General features: G+C 34.8%; 1 protein-coding gene across 13 annotated transcripts in view; it reads right to left on the bottom strand.

The window, feature by feature from the left end:
• The window catches only part of PCDH7 (protocadherin 7), a 417,735-nt gene that overhangs the window by 224,045 nt on the left and 176,631 nt on the right, over window positions 1–17,059 (bottom strand). For 5 of the 13 annotated variants that reach the window (XM_045881344.3, XM_045881347.3, XM_045881350.3 and 2 more), the window contains one exon: window positions 2,735–2,951. The exons of 1 other annotated variant lie outside the window; for it this stretch is intronic. In XM_045881344.3, the coding sequence (XP_045737300.1) occupies window positions 2,735–2,951 (217 nt within the window). Of the gene's footprint in view, window positions 1–825; window positions 2,294–2,734; window positions 2,952–17,059 lie in introns of those variants that run through there. 7 more of the 13 variants (XM_045881346.3, XM_054508973.2, XM_045881348.3 and 4 more) reach the window with 3 other exon arrangements.

The following is a 17,059-nucleotide window of genomic DNA, read 5'->3' as shown; positions in this document are numbered from 1 at the left end:
AAGCTGATTAATCCACAGGCCTTCTTCATGAAATTGTATTTATTATGCTAAAGTATAGGAAGTAAATAAAAGCTTTTGTAAAACATAAGTGCATTTCACTGCCTATCTACTTAAATTTTCCTTTTAGGTATTTTAGTTAATTTTAGTTACTTCGTGATAACTTATTTTCATCATTAGCTGTTCTAACGTATACCCAGGTAGCATCATAACACTGGGATGTTATATTATTGCACTGGAAATTATCTTCTAAACTTTACAGTGGAAGTTAATCCAAATATCAGTTATAACTGCATTGTTTCACATAGGTTAAAATGCAAGGAAAATATTTGAGGTAATAATAATTAGGAAGTAGGACAGCATCCAAAATGGTATTTTCATGGAAAATCCAATACAAATCTTGATTAAAACCTAACCAAGTAAAACGCTGCAGATTACCTGGATTCCAATTAAATGTGACAAATGAATACTTGACAGGTTTCAATTCCCATTCTATTTATGTCAGAATGATCCATTAATCTTGAAGATGAAATTACCAGAATTCAAGCGATACAATTGTACTTTATGGCTAGATAGTAGTCTGAAAACTTGGACCCAACAAAACTTATTCAAATGTCAACTGCTACATTTGGATCACCCAAAGTGAATCACATCTCCTGTCCTTACCTATAGATCGGGGCTAACATGAATCACAGCAGATGACAACTGATTATATAAAACTGAATTTCAAGTGTCAGTCACATACAAAATCAGAAAAATCAGTTCTATTATGATAATCTTTGTTGTTGACAAGACTGAAAACATGGTTATAAAAAATAACTAAAAGCCTTACTTGGAAAATGTTTCTCAGCAAACTTTCTAGTTTCTTAACAAGCTCACCTGTTAAGTTTTCCATGTGTGTTTCCTAAAAAGTAACCGATATGTGTTTGCCATATATAATTATGCTTATTACTCGTCATTTCTTACTTATTTTAAAGGTGTTGAATCCCCTTAAACTCGAAAAACAGAAAAATAACATCAAAATGTGATTATATTGCCAATACAAGTCCTTTCTGTTAATACAGCTGACATCCAAAAATCAAGCCTTAATTATACATTATGTTGTTTATTGTGAGATACTTTTTAAAACACAAATAAAAGTATATCATCAAAAGGTAATCACAGGTATAAGAATGTCCTTAGATTAGATCAATCCTGCCTTCCTAGGTGTGTGTGTATGTATAATATTATTATAGTATTTTAGTTTTTACTTTTGTGCAAAGCATTTCAAACATATTTGCCTTAGAAATATATTCATCAGCAATGCAATTCATACCAAAATTTTTATAGTCATTTAAATAGATACTAAAAGAACTTAATTCTTAAAAACCACATCAGACTCCCATCCACATAAGCATACACCACCATACACACAGATAAGCATGCTATAAGGCAAAATGCCATTTGAACTCTGGATTATTAATCAAGAGTGATATCAATCATCCAACCCTGATATCATATCTTCTCACCCAGATAACAATGTGGAAAAATAATTATTTAACATGATTTAGTTTAGCCATAATTTCACTCGGGGTCATTTATATCTATTACTCTCTAAGGTTGGATTTTAATATTCATAGGTAAACTTCAAGAAAAAAATCAGATTTTCCTGCATTAATATGCTCTATTTGCATACCATCACTAAAGAAACTGGTACATAACAAAAAGTTAGGATGTCTTATTTCACTTGGGGGATGGGATGGTGAAAAACAAATCCGTTTCCAGTTTTCGCTACAGATAAAATGTGTGCGGTTCCCCTTCCTTCCCCTACATATAACTAAATTTCTTTTTATACTTGAAATAATAATAAAATTAGTATGAACTTTACCATTCCATTATTTCACACAAACCTACTCCTCAAGCATTTACTTATAACCTGAAATCCAAAAAAGTACATCATTTAATTGTTTGGGGGAACATAAACAAACGTGAAAAGGCTTGTAAATACTATTTGCAATCTAACTTTATAACTTAAAAGAAAGTGTATAGGAGGCCAATTGTTGTGGTTCTCATGAGAATCATTTCACAACAGGATAGGAACCTAGAGTCCTAAAATTTGCTTTTTTCCCTTTCCCTTGCACAAAAATGAGAAGAAGAAGAAAAAAAAAAAAAAAACACGATGCATACTTAAATGAAAGGGGAGTTCTAATAGTATTTACAATATATTTCTGGAGCATAAGATAACACTGTTCTCCTTGTTTGACTCCATTTCATCTATCACTCAAAAGGAGAGGCTCGCAAATGCTCTGATAAATACCTAGGAAAAGAAAGAGCAAGGTGTGTTTATTGTCATTTCCTTTCACTAAAGGCTGGACAATTGAAGTAGAAGAAATAGTTGCATGACAAAAATGAGTAGAAGAAAACAGTAACACAAGACCTTTCTCAGTTGCTATTGTTTAGGTATTATGAATTAATTTAGGTTTGTTTGTTTTCATAGCAGGTACTACTCCGATTTATTTGGAAATGTGTTTATTTCTGACAGGCTGTTTTAAAATGATGGTGCAAGTTTGGTGGATTTTATCTATAAGGTTATGTTCCTTTATTTGGCATTTCTGTCCTTGAGCAAATATTTATTTTTTTTTAGGTAACATAGTTCTAGTGTCAGCTATTTTAGTTGGGTTTTAGACTGAGCCTCACGAGTCTACTCATTATGGCTCGCTAGCGTGATTATGTGTGTGGATGCTGTGTTTGCCCCTACCATTTTCCATATGCTCTGCCTCACCAACACTGCCATCCGGCGTGGTCCTTTCATAGTTGTCCTCTGGGAGTGGAAGGGCACCCAGCCTTGGCCCTGATGAACTCTTACTGCTTGGTGTCTCTGACTCCTCCAGCCCGCTGTCATAGCAACTCTGCAGTGACCCCTGATGTGGGTCCTGAGGCTGACTCACAACAGAAAACGTCACTCTACGAAACGGCTGCAAGAGAAAAGATTCTGAATGTCACTAAAATATAAGATTGTAAATGATCTTATTAAAAAACACATACATTACATACATCAAGGACCGACGACTAATTCAATACAAAATGCTTAGAGACGTTGAAAGTTATTTGGTTAACTGTATTATCTGAGGCAAGTCCTAGAACTTAGATTTTATTATGGAAAAGAAAAAAAAACTGGAAAATTCACCTTCTGAAACAGAGATAAGAAAACGGCAATTTCACTAAAACACACATTTAAATCTATGTGAGTACCACATATTCAACCTTTTTCTGTTCTGTAGTCTTTACTTCCAGTATGCTTTTCACAAATAGACTCTATAAAAACAAGTCACCGATTTGGAAGGCAATAAATATTGAAGTAATCATCGTAAGAATTCATTTTTAAAAACTTCAGTTTTAAAACATTTGTCTATGTGATATAATGGTTTTAAAATGAGTGTTCTGGCAGGTGACTTAAACTATTAAAGGTACAACTAATAAATAAGAATTTAGATGCAGTCCTGGGAAATAGAAATGCATTTCTTACTTTAGTCATATTAGAAATATTAACCTATTGACCTTGATATTATAAGGGTGGTATTAAAATAATAAACATCTCTTTAACCAGAGAACAGAAAATAAACCAAAAAGTATGCATTTACTATGACTGTTTATAGTTTGTTCAAAAACAAAAATTTACATCATGTAGCGTCCTTACATTTTACGTTAAAAGTGTTGCATATTTTTATCCACAACTTACTATGATACTGAAATTGGCTGCACTGAAGATTTACTATGTATGGAATTTACAGATTATTGTAACTACTACATAAATTAAAAACTTTAGGCTCATTCAGGGAACAAACTAATCTCATGCATTGATAGTGTCACATACATAATAACTGGAAAAAAAAACAATACAAAAAGGTTCTGTAATATCTGTCTGAGATTATTCTTGGCAATAGTTGTATCCATTAAAAACTCTTGCATGATTTGAAAATGGCATAAATGTATTTTTTAAACATATGACTCAGACTGGTTCTTTTTAATACAAAGCATAAAACTAATGTTGCCAGAAAATAGTGAGAAAGGTAAAAAAACCTTTTTTGCCCTTTTATAACTTGAATACTAATGGTACAAATTACTAGTCACAACAGTATGATTTTTTAAGTGTTAAGGATAATCTACACATGTAGGTTATTAAAGGAAAAGCTACAAAGAGTTATGGAATTTCCCCCGAATTTATAAATTGGTTTTGCTACAGACAAACACATGCTTCTGCAAATCTTCCCTTTACCTTGTCTCAGAAGACTGGCCATTATTGGCATTTTTAACTCAGTACCTTATTCTCCATGTACTTATTTGGAGTGTACAAACTTTATAAAATTCTATTATTCATTCTAGTTCAAAATCAACTTTTAAAACCGCCGAATCCTATTGTAAAGGAAAAACATTTAAAGTACATTCTCTTCTTTATAATGTTTAACTGAATTGGAACTGTAGTAAAACAATTATGAAATATTTCTAGTACAAACAGTATACACATCACGGCCCCAAATTTACTGGCAATAAATTCTAGGAACATTACTCTTATTTCAGTAATAATTCTCACATTTCTTTACAATAGTATGATATTTCATATATATAAGTAAATGTAGAAATCAATTTGTATTTACTATGTTTTATCTTATGTGTACATATTTTCCTTTAAATTTTTTTTCTCTTTATCACTCCCAGCAAATTATCTGGATCTCTTCAGTCTCATCTCAGAAACAAGGCTGCTGGTAGTTTCCTAAAACCACATTGTTCTGCATAAAGAAAATGCTCAGTAAATACTACTGAAAAATGAGCTTTAAATAACAATGCTGAATTTAGGAAAGAACTCCAGTAGTCATTCAGACATATCACTTCAAGACAGCAATGGGTTAATATATACATGTAAAGAAAGAGAGAGAGAGAGGAAAGTCAAATGCTGTTCTTGATTCTGCTTTAATGATTCTCAAATCTTTTAGCTCAGTCTTCATTAACCCAAGAGGAAAGATCAAAACGAATACAGAAATACATATTTTGTACTAATGAATTGACAAAGGAAAGTATGTAAGAAATTATGAGAAATGTTGTTCCATTTTGATATAAAAGTAGAAAAGGGGCGCCTGGGTGGCTCAGTTGGTTAAGCAACTGCCTTCGGCTCAGGTCATGATCCTGGAGTCCCAGGATCGAGTCCCACATTGGGCTCCCTGCTCAGTGGGGGTCTGCTTCTCCCTCTGACCCTCTTCCCTCTCATGCTCTCTGTCTCTCATTCTCTCTCTCTCAAATAAATAAATAAAATCTTAAAAAAAAAAAAAAGGAGAAAAGAAGGTGATGTTTAGCTGAAGGTAGGAAACGCTGAATCTGTAATTAAATGCTGGTTCCATCAAAAGTAGTAATAGGACAACACAAAGGTGAGAGGCTATGTTTGCAATGAAAAATGTCAAAAATAAAATAATGATCTTTCTATCATGTACTGTATTACAACTTCTATGATTCTGTGTATTTTCATTTCTTACCCTATATTGAATGTACTTTAATTTCCATGAATTATTTTAGGTTACATATTAAATTTAATGATGAAAGAAAAGGTATTACAAATGTAAAATACTAAGATCTATTTATATAATAACAAATATTTAGATTCATGAATGCTTCATTTTGTATAAAAAGCTTTTTTAAAAAAATAACATAATGGATGAAATAAAAATACTTCACAATAAAAATCCAAAATAAAGAGCATCACACAATGGATAATGAAAAACCCCATCTTTTTAAACCACATTTAAAAATATTCCATTAGAATTCAACAATATAATATCAGCATTATATTACTATCTCAAGCTCTATTTTGATAATTTTGTAAAAACAAAATTCTTCTGGCAAAGTATTTAAGTTGGCAATGTGAACAAATTAGTGCAGAATCCTAAATTCTGAAGGTAAATCCATTGGCACAAGGCTTAAGCTTTGATTCCAACGGAAAATCAGACATACAAACTAGATAGATGGATAGATAGATGATAGATAGATAGATAGATAATAGATAGTAGAGATAGAGAGACAGATTGATGGGCAGACAGACAAGTATTTACGTACCATCATTCATCATCAGGTTGGGTCTATTGAGAAGATAGAGAAGTTAAGATACAGAATTCACACTATTTATATACTCCAGAAATGCTGACTAAATAAGGTATGTCAAGGAGTGTTGACTGTGTGACAGGACAGAAAGAATGGATTTGCATTATATATTTAACTATCACTTTGTTAATTACTGATACTCTGAAGTAGAGTGGTTTAAGCGGGTATTCCTAAATCTAGATGTACCTTAGAATGGCCCAGAGAACTTGTGAAAAAACACAAAGCCAACACACGGTTTCAACTTAAACCCAATGAATTAGCGTTCAGAGTGGGACTGGATATCAATAGTTTGTAAAGTCCCTCCAGGTAATGAAGAGGGACTTCACTGAGGAGAGAGGAAGGAGAAACCCTACAACTGAAAGCAGTCAAAAAAACAAAAACAAAAACAAAAACAAAAAACAAACTGTCCCAGGATGCCAGGTGGTCCCTTAAATGTCCATGGATTGTGTTTCCCTGGAGAGTAACTAGAAACATGTCTCCATCTTGAGATGCAAAAGTATGGACATGAAGACCTGTAGTGACCTAGGGTATCTGAGCTTTCTATTTTTCTGTCCAGAGTGATAAATGATTTCTTGTCGTGCAAAGACAAACTGGTCTTCCTTAAAGAGGAAAAGGCACAAGAGGATGAGAAGAGTGTCAGCGTTCTAGCACTTTGAAATTGTGAAGATGTGTTCAAAAAGTAAATAAGTAATGCAAGAAAGGGGTATTCAAGAAAAGAATTCCAAAGATTGTGAGTGGAAAACAGGTGACAGTTATACACAAGAGGGAGTGGTAATCAAAGATTTTAGGGAGGCAAATGAATGATCTAATTGAATGAATGAGATTGAAGATGTGATGTAACAATTTTGTGCAAAAGAGTAGGAAGAAGAAATGTTGGAGGCAGAGAATTATGCCAAGAAAGAGTGAACTTTGGAGAAACAGCAATGGCAATGGGCAGCGAGGCCATTATAATGTATGGCTGCTTGAATTTAGACATTGTTTCACCATACCTACATTTGTTCTATATTCACTATGTCTCAGGGTTTCAAGGATGTCCCAACAATGGTTCCACAAATTTAAGAAATTCAAAATTGTATAGGTATATAAAAACAGATAATATAGAATATGATTAGGTTTCCAATGAAACAGATATAACAAAGTGCCATGAAACCTGCTTAGGATTTAGGGTAGGCATTGCAAAGGAGGGAGTTGTGGGTTGAGACCTCTAAAAGAATTTTGATAGAAAAGATATCTTTGAGGGATCAGTTATAGTTTCCATATTTGGGGCCAGCAGCAAAAGATTAAAAAAAAAAGAGGGTGGATAAGAAAACCAGATCACTTTTGAAACTTGGAAGGATTAGAAGCAGATCATCTTTGGAAAGAAAGAAAATCCTATAGATCAAAGGCATCACAGATATGGAGAAGAATTATGACTACCATATGCCCATAGGATTCATCCATTAGAAGGTCATTGTTACCTTAAAATCTCTAAACTGTGAAGAATAATTGTATGAGATTAGAGTAAAGGAAGTAAAAGATCAATTTATATATATGGGGAAATGGAGCAAGTGGGGACAGACTCCTAATTTTTAAAACATGACATGAGAGAAGTAGGATTACAGTTAAAAAGAAAAAGATTTGTGTAAAGAGTTTTATTTATTTATGCTCATTTTTATCTTTCTTCATTGTTACTGAAAACATTTGCTTTAAGGTAAATATTTGAAGATACAAGCAAAAAGCCTCATAACATAAGGTGCACCGGGAATGAATGAAATCGGAGAACATAAGTAAACTAAGAATGAAGAGAGAAATTAAATTAAAAATAAAATTACAAAGGTCAGGTAAACAGTAAAACATGTTGAGTGCATGCATGGTGTGTGTGTGTGTGTGTGTGTGTGTGATGAGAAAAAAAATGGTATGTTAGAAATAATAGAAAAAGGAAAGAATTTTATTCCAAACAACACTATAGATTCGTTATTGACCTAAGACAAGTTAGCTGACCTTTGGTTCTTGTGCCTTAGGCTCAAGGTCTGTAAAATGAAGTTAATGATACCTGCCCCTAACTAACTTAAATTCTCTGAGAAATAATGAGATAGTTTATAAAAAGAGCCTTAAGGTCCCTCAAAGACATATATTATAAAAGGTATCATACCTCAGGCCACAGCTATATAACTAAAGCGATAGCTCCCATTATGTTTTAGGTTGTTTTTTTTTTCCTTCTCTCTTGTGTTTTTGTTGTTGTTGTTGTTGTTGTTTTTAAATATAAAGCTGGCTCAGTAACTCACCAAGTTTCTAAATGGAATTTAAAAAATTCATATGAAATTTCAAGCCTAGTTCTCCTGTTAATGCAGTGCTTTTATTGTTCTAAATTCAAGTTATTTGTAAAACAAATATGTACATACAACAACACCAGTTCTTCAAAAAGTATTTGAATCTAACCATCGATTGGCATGAATATCTCTACGGTCACTTATTTTGGAATGGCATTTATCAACTATTTTTTGTCCCCATTATGATACAGAGAAGAGTTTCACTTGAAGACACACCCTACTATAGGGACTTTTGAGATATTTTAGAGGTTGTTAGAAATATATTCAATGGTAACTCCAGATAATATACAATTCCTGGGGCATTAAGTGTATCTTCATTGTTATCCCAGGCTCCAGCTGATTTAAGTACATCCGAGTTGGCATTGCTTTAAAGTCCTATAGACTTAGAATAAGCATTCTCCATTCTTGTATAATTTTATTCACTTTTTATTCTGAAAACCTACAGTTCACGTGGGAAATCGGCAGAAGTGTTAATGGGGATGTCTTCTATCTTCTATTCGCCTGCTGTGGGGGGCCCAGAATGGCTGCCTCTTTCTTCTCTCCCCTATTCATTGGAAATGCTCATGAGCCCCTGGTAAGAGATGTGTGAATGCAGTTAACATTTCCATATAAAATTAATCCCACAGACTGGGAAGGACAAACACAGGAAATAAAGATTTAAGTCAGGTGCTGTGGGGCACGCAATGTAACATCAATAAATACATTTGCTCATTAATATTTTTGATACTTTCTTTTCTGGAAAATGTGAACAGATGCTAAAACTGATACATCAGTATATTTAGGATTAGGAGAAAGATCGCCTGCTTGATGAGGAAAGGAGTTAGACTATATTTTGGCTATAGAATAAGGCTTATTTTCTAAAGATGTTGTTACAAGGAGTAAAGCATTCATGAGGGGAAAATGTGGTGAGCATTTGATTCATTATTCTTTTTTATAAAATTGTATCTGCTTAATTGATAATACAAATTACCAAACAATAAACTTAAACCTAGGCAGTCTAACAGGCTTACAGGTCCCATGAGATGTTATCATAATTTCTACTTCAAATATGAACTACCACCAGATTTCATCCTGCTCTTATTCAGAGGGTTCAAAGGAGGTCAAGTCAATACATTTCACATTCATAAGAGAGAGGACTGAAGCAATTTTCTAAAAAAGATTTTAACTATCTAGAAAGCTAATGTCACATTTTACTATAAGTATGATAACTACCTCATTTTTATTTTATCTTGCAAATTCATTATTTTTTTTTAAATTTTAAAGACCTATCAAATCACATCTTTTTGAAAGTATTGACAAAAGAACATGTACTCTTTATAACCTGAAACTTTGAGAAAATTAATTTTGAAACTAATTAATATGCTATTCTGTTTTCAGAATACAATCACAGCCAGATATATATGACATTACTAGGTGTGACCTATTTTTAAAAAATCTTCATGAGAAAGTCCATTGGTAGTTTCTAAGAAAAGCAACAGAGACCGCATGCATATTCACAAATATATGGATAGTAATAAAATTTTTATTTTTATTCATTCTTAATTGTTAGATTGATTAAAAAGGTGACTACCATACCATGAAAGCACAGATGATGTCCCACAATCAGACACACTTAACAATATTTGCCTTCTATCTACATTAGCAAAATCTCCTAAGTTAAAACCCGCACAATAAACACTTAGTGTTTTCTTTGATCGGACAGTGGCCAATTTTAGAAAAGGGAAAACCATGGAGGTGAGCTTCGGGAATATCTTGTTATATACACTACTTACAGTAAAAGGAAAAACAGCATTGGGGTAAGAGTGCAGAAACTTTTCCCTTGGAGTTCATTTCTTATAACCTAGTGACACCACATTTATGGGGATTTTATTTGCAAGCGGATAGGACCCTACAGATGCCAGTGGAAAGAACTTCAGGTTAAATCTCTTTCCTTATTGAATACTGCTCTGTGTCTTAAAGACAACTTTATTGAGAACTTTAAATCTGCACCTTCCTTTTTAGCTTCAATAGCTTCTTCATAAATCGTCTCCTTATCTGGAACTCACATACAGCTGTCTCAGTCACATCAATTATTTCTGAATGGGCTGAAAAGACTTTTTTATTTTTTCCAATTCACTTAGTTACGTCCATCAAACGGACTTCTAATGACTCTCTTTGTCAGTCATAAAGCACTGAAACAGTCATGGACCAGAACATTGCAGCATTCATAAGGAACACTACATTTTATTTTTAAAGAGGATCTATCTAAGACTGTGAGATCTTTTCTTGCAAAGGCACAGGTACTTGATTAGTCTGAAAACATTTTCAGCTGACGTCAGTGGCTACCATACAAACGTATCTAGGATTCCATGGTGCTTTAGATGGAGTACATCTGGCAGGACCTTCAAACAAACTTTAATCAGGTCTTTTAAACTTTTTAAACTTTGCTCACATCTCAATGTTTTTTCCATACTTCAAACGGTTTTTCTTTCTTTCAAGTCAATAGCAGATGAAAGGATATTAAAAAGAAACATGTTGAAACACTTGAACTATTTAATTAAAACACTCATTTAGGGAAAGAGAAGTTAACTAACTGTATTTCTTTTGACTTGCATGCAATTTCATGTTTGACATTATTATTTGTTCCACAGAAAACTAAGAATGCAGATGATACTTGATAGTTCTTAGTCCGGTAGATTGCAAAATACTAAATATTGCAAAAGAACGATGACCGTCGGTATTAAAACAGTAGCCACTATGGACTGGAAAAGTTCTATTTGTTTTACTTATGCTGTCACTTCTCCTCATGTCATCCCTACATGGGTCATATTATATTCTGATTTTGGGAATGAAAAAAAAATAATGAATTTCAGTATTTACTGCAAGAACTACTGTAGCCTTAAAATACAAGCGGGTCTCTTATTTCTCACCCATAATGAAAAATATCAGGAAACAGAATAGCCAAAGCCTAAAATTCTTAGTAAATGAAAGCAAATCTTTTTTTCTGAAACTCTGAAAATAGATATTATGCTCTAAAACACAAATTGTGGATCCTCCATATTGCCAACACAATTGCTTGACCTATCTTTTGCTCTATTTGCTGACTTCTATTAATCCTAGCCCAGGATTAACAAACTTTTTCTGTAAAGGGTCAGAAAGTAAATATTTTAGGCTTTGTAGGTCATAGGTCTCTGACACAACCACTCAACTCTGCTGTTACAGTGCAAAAAGAGCCACTGAAGACACATAAATGAATGAGTATGGCCATATTCTAATAATACTTTATGGAAATGGAAATATGAATTTCATTTAATTTTCCCACTCTGTGAAATGTTACTTAAAATTTTTTCAACCATATACAAATGTAAAAAATTAAATGTAAAAAATACAACTTTTCTGTTGTAGTAATATTTTTAAATGTCACTGTGGACTTTTCAACTAGTGTGTCAAGTCCTCATAAACACTTTATCCATTATACCTCTGTTTCAATGACAATGCCTTGAAGATAGTTTATATTCAATTGTCATTTATTAACATGTATTGATATTTCTTGTCCTTTTTGGAAATAACTCTGAACTGGGCAATCAGGAGAACTGGATTCAAGTACTGGCTCTGATATTAAGTGTGAAATCTGGGGAAAAGACTAATCTTTTAGCTTTAGCATCTTCAACCTTAAAATGAAGAAGTTATGGCAGATGATATTTAATATCTTTTCCAGTTCTTTAATTCTCTGAAACTGTAAGAAGATAGGTGTGTTGGATCAGTGAATAAATGGTTGAAATCAGCGATTTTAAAGTAGACTTTGGGGGCGCCTGGGTGGCTCAGTTGGTTAAGCGACTGCCTTCGGCTCAGGTCATGATCCTGGAGTCCCGGGATCGAGTCCCGCATCGGGCTCCCTGCTCGGCAGGGAGTCTGCTTCTCCCTCTGACCCTCCCCCTCTCATGCTCTCTCTATCTCATTCTCTCTCAAATGAATAAATAAAATCTTTAAAAAAATAAATAAAAAAAAATAAAGTAGACTTTGCTCACCCATTAAGAAATTCCTTAGAACACTGCAGGCAAATACTAATGCATCTTGGAATGCATTCACTCGTCCAATAAAGATCATGAACAAAAATACGCATAACAATCAAACATTTTAGTCAATTACCTTAATGAAAAGTTACAAAGATGGTATGGTTTCCTCAGGCTTACCATTTTTGTGAAAAAAGTAGAAACATTCACTTGAAATGTCAGCTCCATGGAATATGTTTGCCTAATTCTTCCCTATCCTCTGACACCACCTCTTTTGTGATTCCTTCTTCACTGAACCACATAAAAATGTTGAGTTCCAGGGCGCCTAAGTGGCTCAGTTGGTTGAGAGTCCAACTCTTGATTTCAGCTCAGGTCATGATCTCAGGGTCCTGGGATTGAGCCCCAAATGGGGCTCTGCGCTCAGTGGGGAGTCTGCTTCTCTCCTTTTCCCTCTCCCCCTGCCCCTCTCCCTATTCACGCGCGCACATTCTCTCTGTAAAATAAATAAATCTTTTTAAAAAATGTTGAGCTCCTACTGTGTGCTAAGGTCTGTGAGATCTCACTCATCTCTCAAATGTATGATTCCGATAGCAGAGGTTAGCAAGGTTGGTACAAAATAGGACGGTGAAAGCATGCTGGGTCGTGATTGGATTACACCTCCCACTTCATTTGAGACCCCACCTAGTCCCTTGTAAATTTCCATGTTTACACTCACAGAGAAGTGGGAAAGCAGAGGGAGTCCTAGTTAGGAAAAGAGAATATTGACAAGCAACTAATGAGAAAAATGCTATCTTCACAATGACATTCAATCCAACAAAGACTTACTAAGCATTTGCTTTGTGCCTACCACTGTGCTGAAAAATCTACATGCTACAAATTCAGGCATTAAGCTCGGTTGGGTAAGTGTAGATTAATCACGCAAAAGCACTCAGAATACAAGCAGAGGTTTCTTTTTTTCTTTTTCTTTTCTTTTGCTATTGTGATAATCATCAAAAGCTCAGTTCACATGCCGCTCAGTTGCTTTGCATGACTACTCTACACACCCATGGAGTTCCAGAAGCAGCTGAATGAGGTAGATAAACCTATGTCTTATACTACGCAGTTGGAGTTAGTCTGTAGCAGTTCAAGGGAGCAATGCTGAAGAACCAAGGGGAACTGCAGGAAAACTGCCCAGGTTTCCAGCTACTAAAACACCAAAAATGAACAAATAGACAACAATAACAAAGATGAAAAATAGCCTTTCAAAAGCTACCTCCTAAAATACACAGAAGCTTAGAAGCGCAGAGAGAAGCCTGCCTCAGGAGCGCCTGACTCAATTCTCCCGAACTGAAGTGAATGAAAATAAAATGTGCATTTTCAGAGGCACTCAAACAGATGCTCCGGATTATTGTCTCCTTTTTTCCTTTTCCACCATAGACATTTCACCCAAACTGCACCTGGTGAATCTGTTTAGGAAACTATGTATACATTTAAAAACATTTACTTCTCCTTTTCTACCGAACGGAATTTTGTGCCCTTAAGTAGCTTTTGTTGGTCTGGATGGATTAAAATGTCTGACAGGAGTCAAGACAGACAAATGGAGTAAAGCTCTGAAGGGTTACTTAAGCATTTAATTATTAAACTGAGTTGAAACCTGACTCTTGAGCCAGAGTATTCTGCTATACAGGTGAACCTTCTGTTACCTGGGTGAACCCATTTTCTCTGCCATTCCTGCCAGCTTACTTGTTTTATCTTACTTCTCTGCACTTGGGTAAAAAGAGAAACTACCAGTGTCCATAAGGAAAAATGTATTCAATGGCCAATGTATGGTAATTTTCATTCTTCAGTACAAGTCAAATGACGCTAGAAAAATCAGTGGAAGTGTGTGTGGTGGGCAGAGAAATGGACCCTGCTGATGTCCACCTCCTAATCCCTGGAACCTGTGAAGAGGTGACCTGAAAGGCAAAGGGGAATTTAAAATTGCAGATAGAATTAAGATTGCTCATCAACCGGCCTTAAGATAGGGAGATTATATTGAATTACCTGGGTGGACCCAATGTAATCTCAAAGATTCTTTAAAAATAGACAGGAAAGGCAGAAAAAGAGAAGAGAATGATGCAGTGTGAGAACTGTACTCACCTTTGATAGCTTTGAAAAGAGAGGAAGGGGCCACAGACCAAGTCATACAGGTGGCCTCTAGAAGCTCTTAGAGGCAAAGAAGGGAGCAGATTTTCTTCTCGTGCTTCCAGAGTAAGCACTACCTACCAACACCCTGACTTTTAGCCCAGAGAGGCCCATTTTGGATTTCTGAACTTGAAAACTGTAAGGTAACAAATCAGCATAGTTTTAAGCCACCAAATTGTAGGCAATTTGTCACAGCAGCAATAGGAAACTTAGGCTTCACTTTTATGAAAGAGGTTAGACTCCTCAAATGTGCCTAGGTGTTCCATTCCTGGATCACCCCACCTATAGGACACTGAGAATTAGCACATCATTCTAATAATTATACTTATTTTATAAAACACTCAAATACACTGTGTTGCCTATTTTATGTTGAAAGTGTTCAGTCAGGGTAAACATGTTAAAATCATCTTCTTAGCCTTATTTTTGCATTTATTATTCTTTGAATACAGTGAAAACACCAATACCAAACAAAACGAATTAAAAAATGAAGCAGACTAGGTCTCTGTCCACTTATACATTTGAGGAAAAACCACTTCAAATGATAATCTCCCATTGCAATGAAGATCTAATTTCATCCGTGTAACAGATTCTACACTGTAGAGTGTTCTATAAAGGATCATGATGAATTGAGCCCAAAATTGTGCCTATAGGCCAAAGATTTAGGGAGCTGATAGAGGCATTAAAAAAAAAATCCATGAACTTGTAAGAAATCACGTAATCCACACTGGAAGAGTTAATAAATCCTAACCGGTGCCAAACTGTAGTTACTGTATTTGTACACATTGCCTCTTATCTGCTACTTTCTTTCTTTTTTTAAGATTTTCATTTATTTATTTATTTGAGAGAGAGCACGCATATATGAGCTGGGGGAGGGAGAAGCAGACTCCCCACTGAGCAGGGAGCCAGATGCGGGGCCTGATCCCAGGACCCCAGGATCACGACCTGAGCCAAAGGCAGACGCCCAACTGACTGAGCCACCCAGGCATCCCTACCTTCTTTCTTATTTCCTCTTTATTTCATGTTTGTGTATTAAAGAACATTTTTAGGAGGATGAATTCTTTGTGTAACAACTTGAGCTTTTCAGAGGAAAGGAAAGAAATAAATTCACCAAATAAATAATAAATAAGCATGCTGGCGTTTCATGACTCCTTAGGGAAATGAAGATACTCACAACTTGACCCTAACATCAAGCTTCAAAAGGAATTCTTATATAGTACAGCAAGTAGTCAGAAATATAGGAATTTAATTTTTAGCCATAATTTGAGAATGTAGCATAGATAGTCCAATATTTGCTATATATAATTTTAATATTACATGCCACAAGAACAACTTATTTCATTTACCACTTCCTTGAGAAAATACGATTGAATTCTTAAGCTTATGGATAAAGGGCATTTTTAAGTAGGAGAGAAAAGGAAGCAAGTCCACAAGACAATAATGTTATAGGACAATCATATTTTATTACTACTACTATTTGGCTTTCGAAGCATTTTTACATTTCACATTTGGAAGATACTTGGTGAGCTATATCTAAAATAAAATGTTTTCATTGCTTTTTTTTTAACCTAATTCTTTTTCAAAGTCTCTGACTTTTTTCCTCCCACACAAGTTTATATACATTGCCATTTTGTACACATTGCTTCAATGATTTCTTAATTTTCACTTTAGAAGTGCCAAAATGAAAACACTTTGGGCACCCATCGTTTGTAAAATACAATATAGTATAATAAAGTGTTTAACTCACCAATGCTTCTGCTCCTTGGATCTCATTATATGCATTCTATGTATTAAGAAATAACAATAATATGCTAACTAAAATTCTGGGAGAAGCAACACGGTTTTGGCACCTCTATCTCTTTCTCTCTCTCTTTCTCTAAAACTTGGGTGGCTCAGTCAGTTAAGCGTTTCCACCTTCAGCTCATGTCAGGATCCCAGGGTTCTGGGATAGAGCTCTGCATGAGGCTCTCTGCTCAGCAGGAAGCCTGCTTTGCCCTCTCCCTCTGCCTGCCGCTCCACAAGTTTATGCTCTCTCTCTGGCAAATAAATAAATAAAATCTTTAAAAAAATTAAAACTTCAGGTTTTTAATGACCACTACTTATATGGGAAGATTGTGAATTAACTAGGGATGGCACATGTTGTCTTTGCCCAGTTTGACAGAGAACCCTGAAGTAAAACACAGCTGAGCAAGAGACTTACACACTGCAACAACTGATCAATAGAAAAAGAAACACTTCTAGCGGGTAAACAGTAATTGGTAGCAGACATTTTCTGGAACATGTTGAAAGAAGGCAAAGCCTCCTTACCGATTTAGTTGATAAAGTGTACTTAAAATGCATAGTGATTGGGACTGGGGCACCTGGGTGGCTCAGTTGGTTCAGCATCTGACTCACAATTTCAGCTCGGGTCATGATATCATGGGTCATGAGATCAAGCCCTGCATCAGGCTCCACACTCAGTGGGGGAGTCTGCTT

The sequence above is a fragment of the Mirounga angustirostris genome, unplaced genomic scaffold (genome assembly GCF_029215605.1).
Source record: "Mirounga angustirostris isolate CCGP_5_RB_7025 unplaced genomic scaffold, mMirAng1.0.hap1 SCAF_2, whole genome shotgun sequence".
In the NCBI taxonomy this organism is placed as follows: Eukaryota; Metazoa; Chordata; class Mammalia; order Carnivora; family Phocidae; genus Mirounga; species Mirounga angustirostris.
Note: the sequence above shows the minus strand (reverse complement) of the source record. Positions and strands in the feature narration are given on the sequence as shown.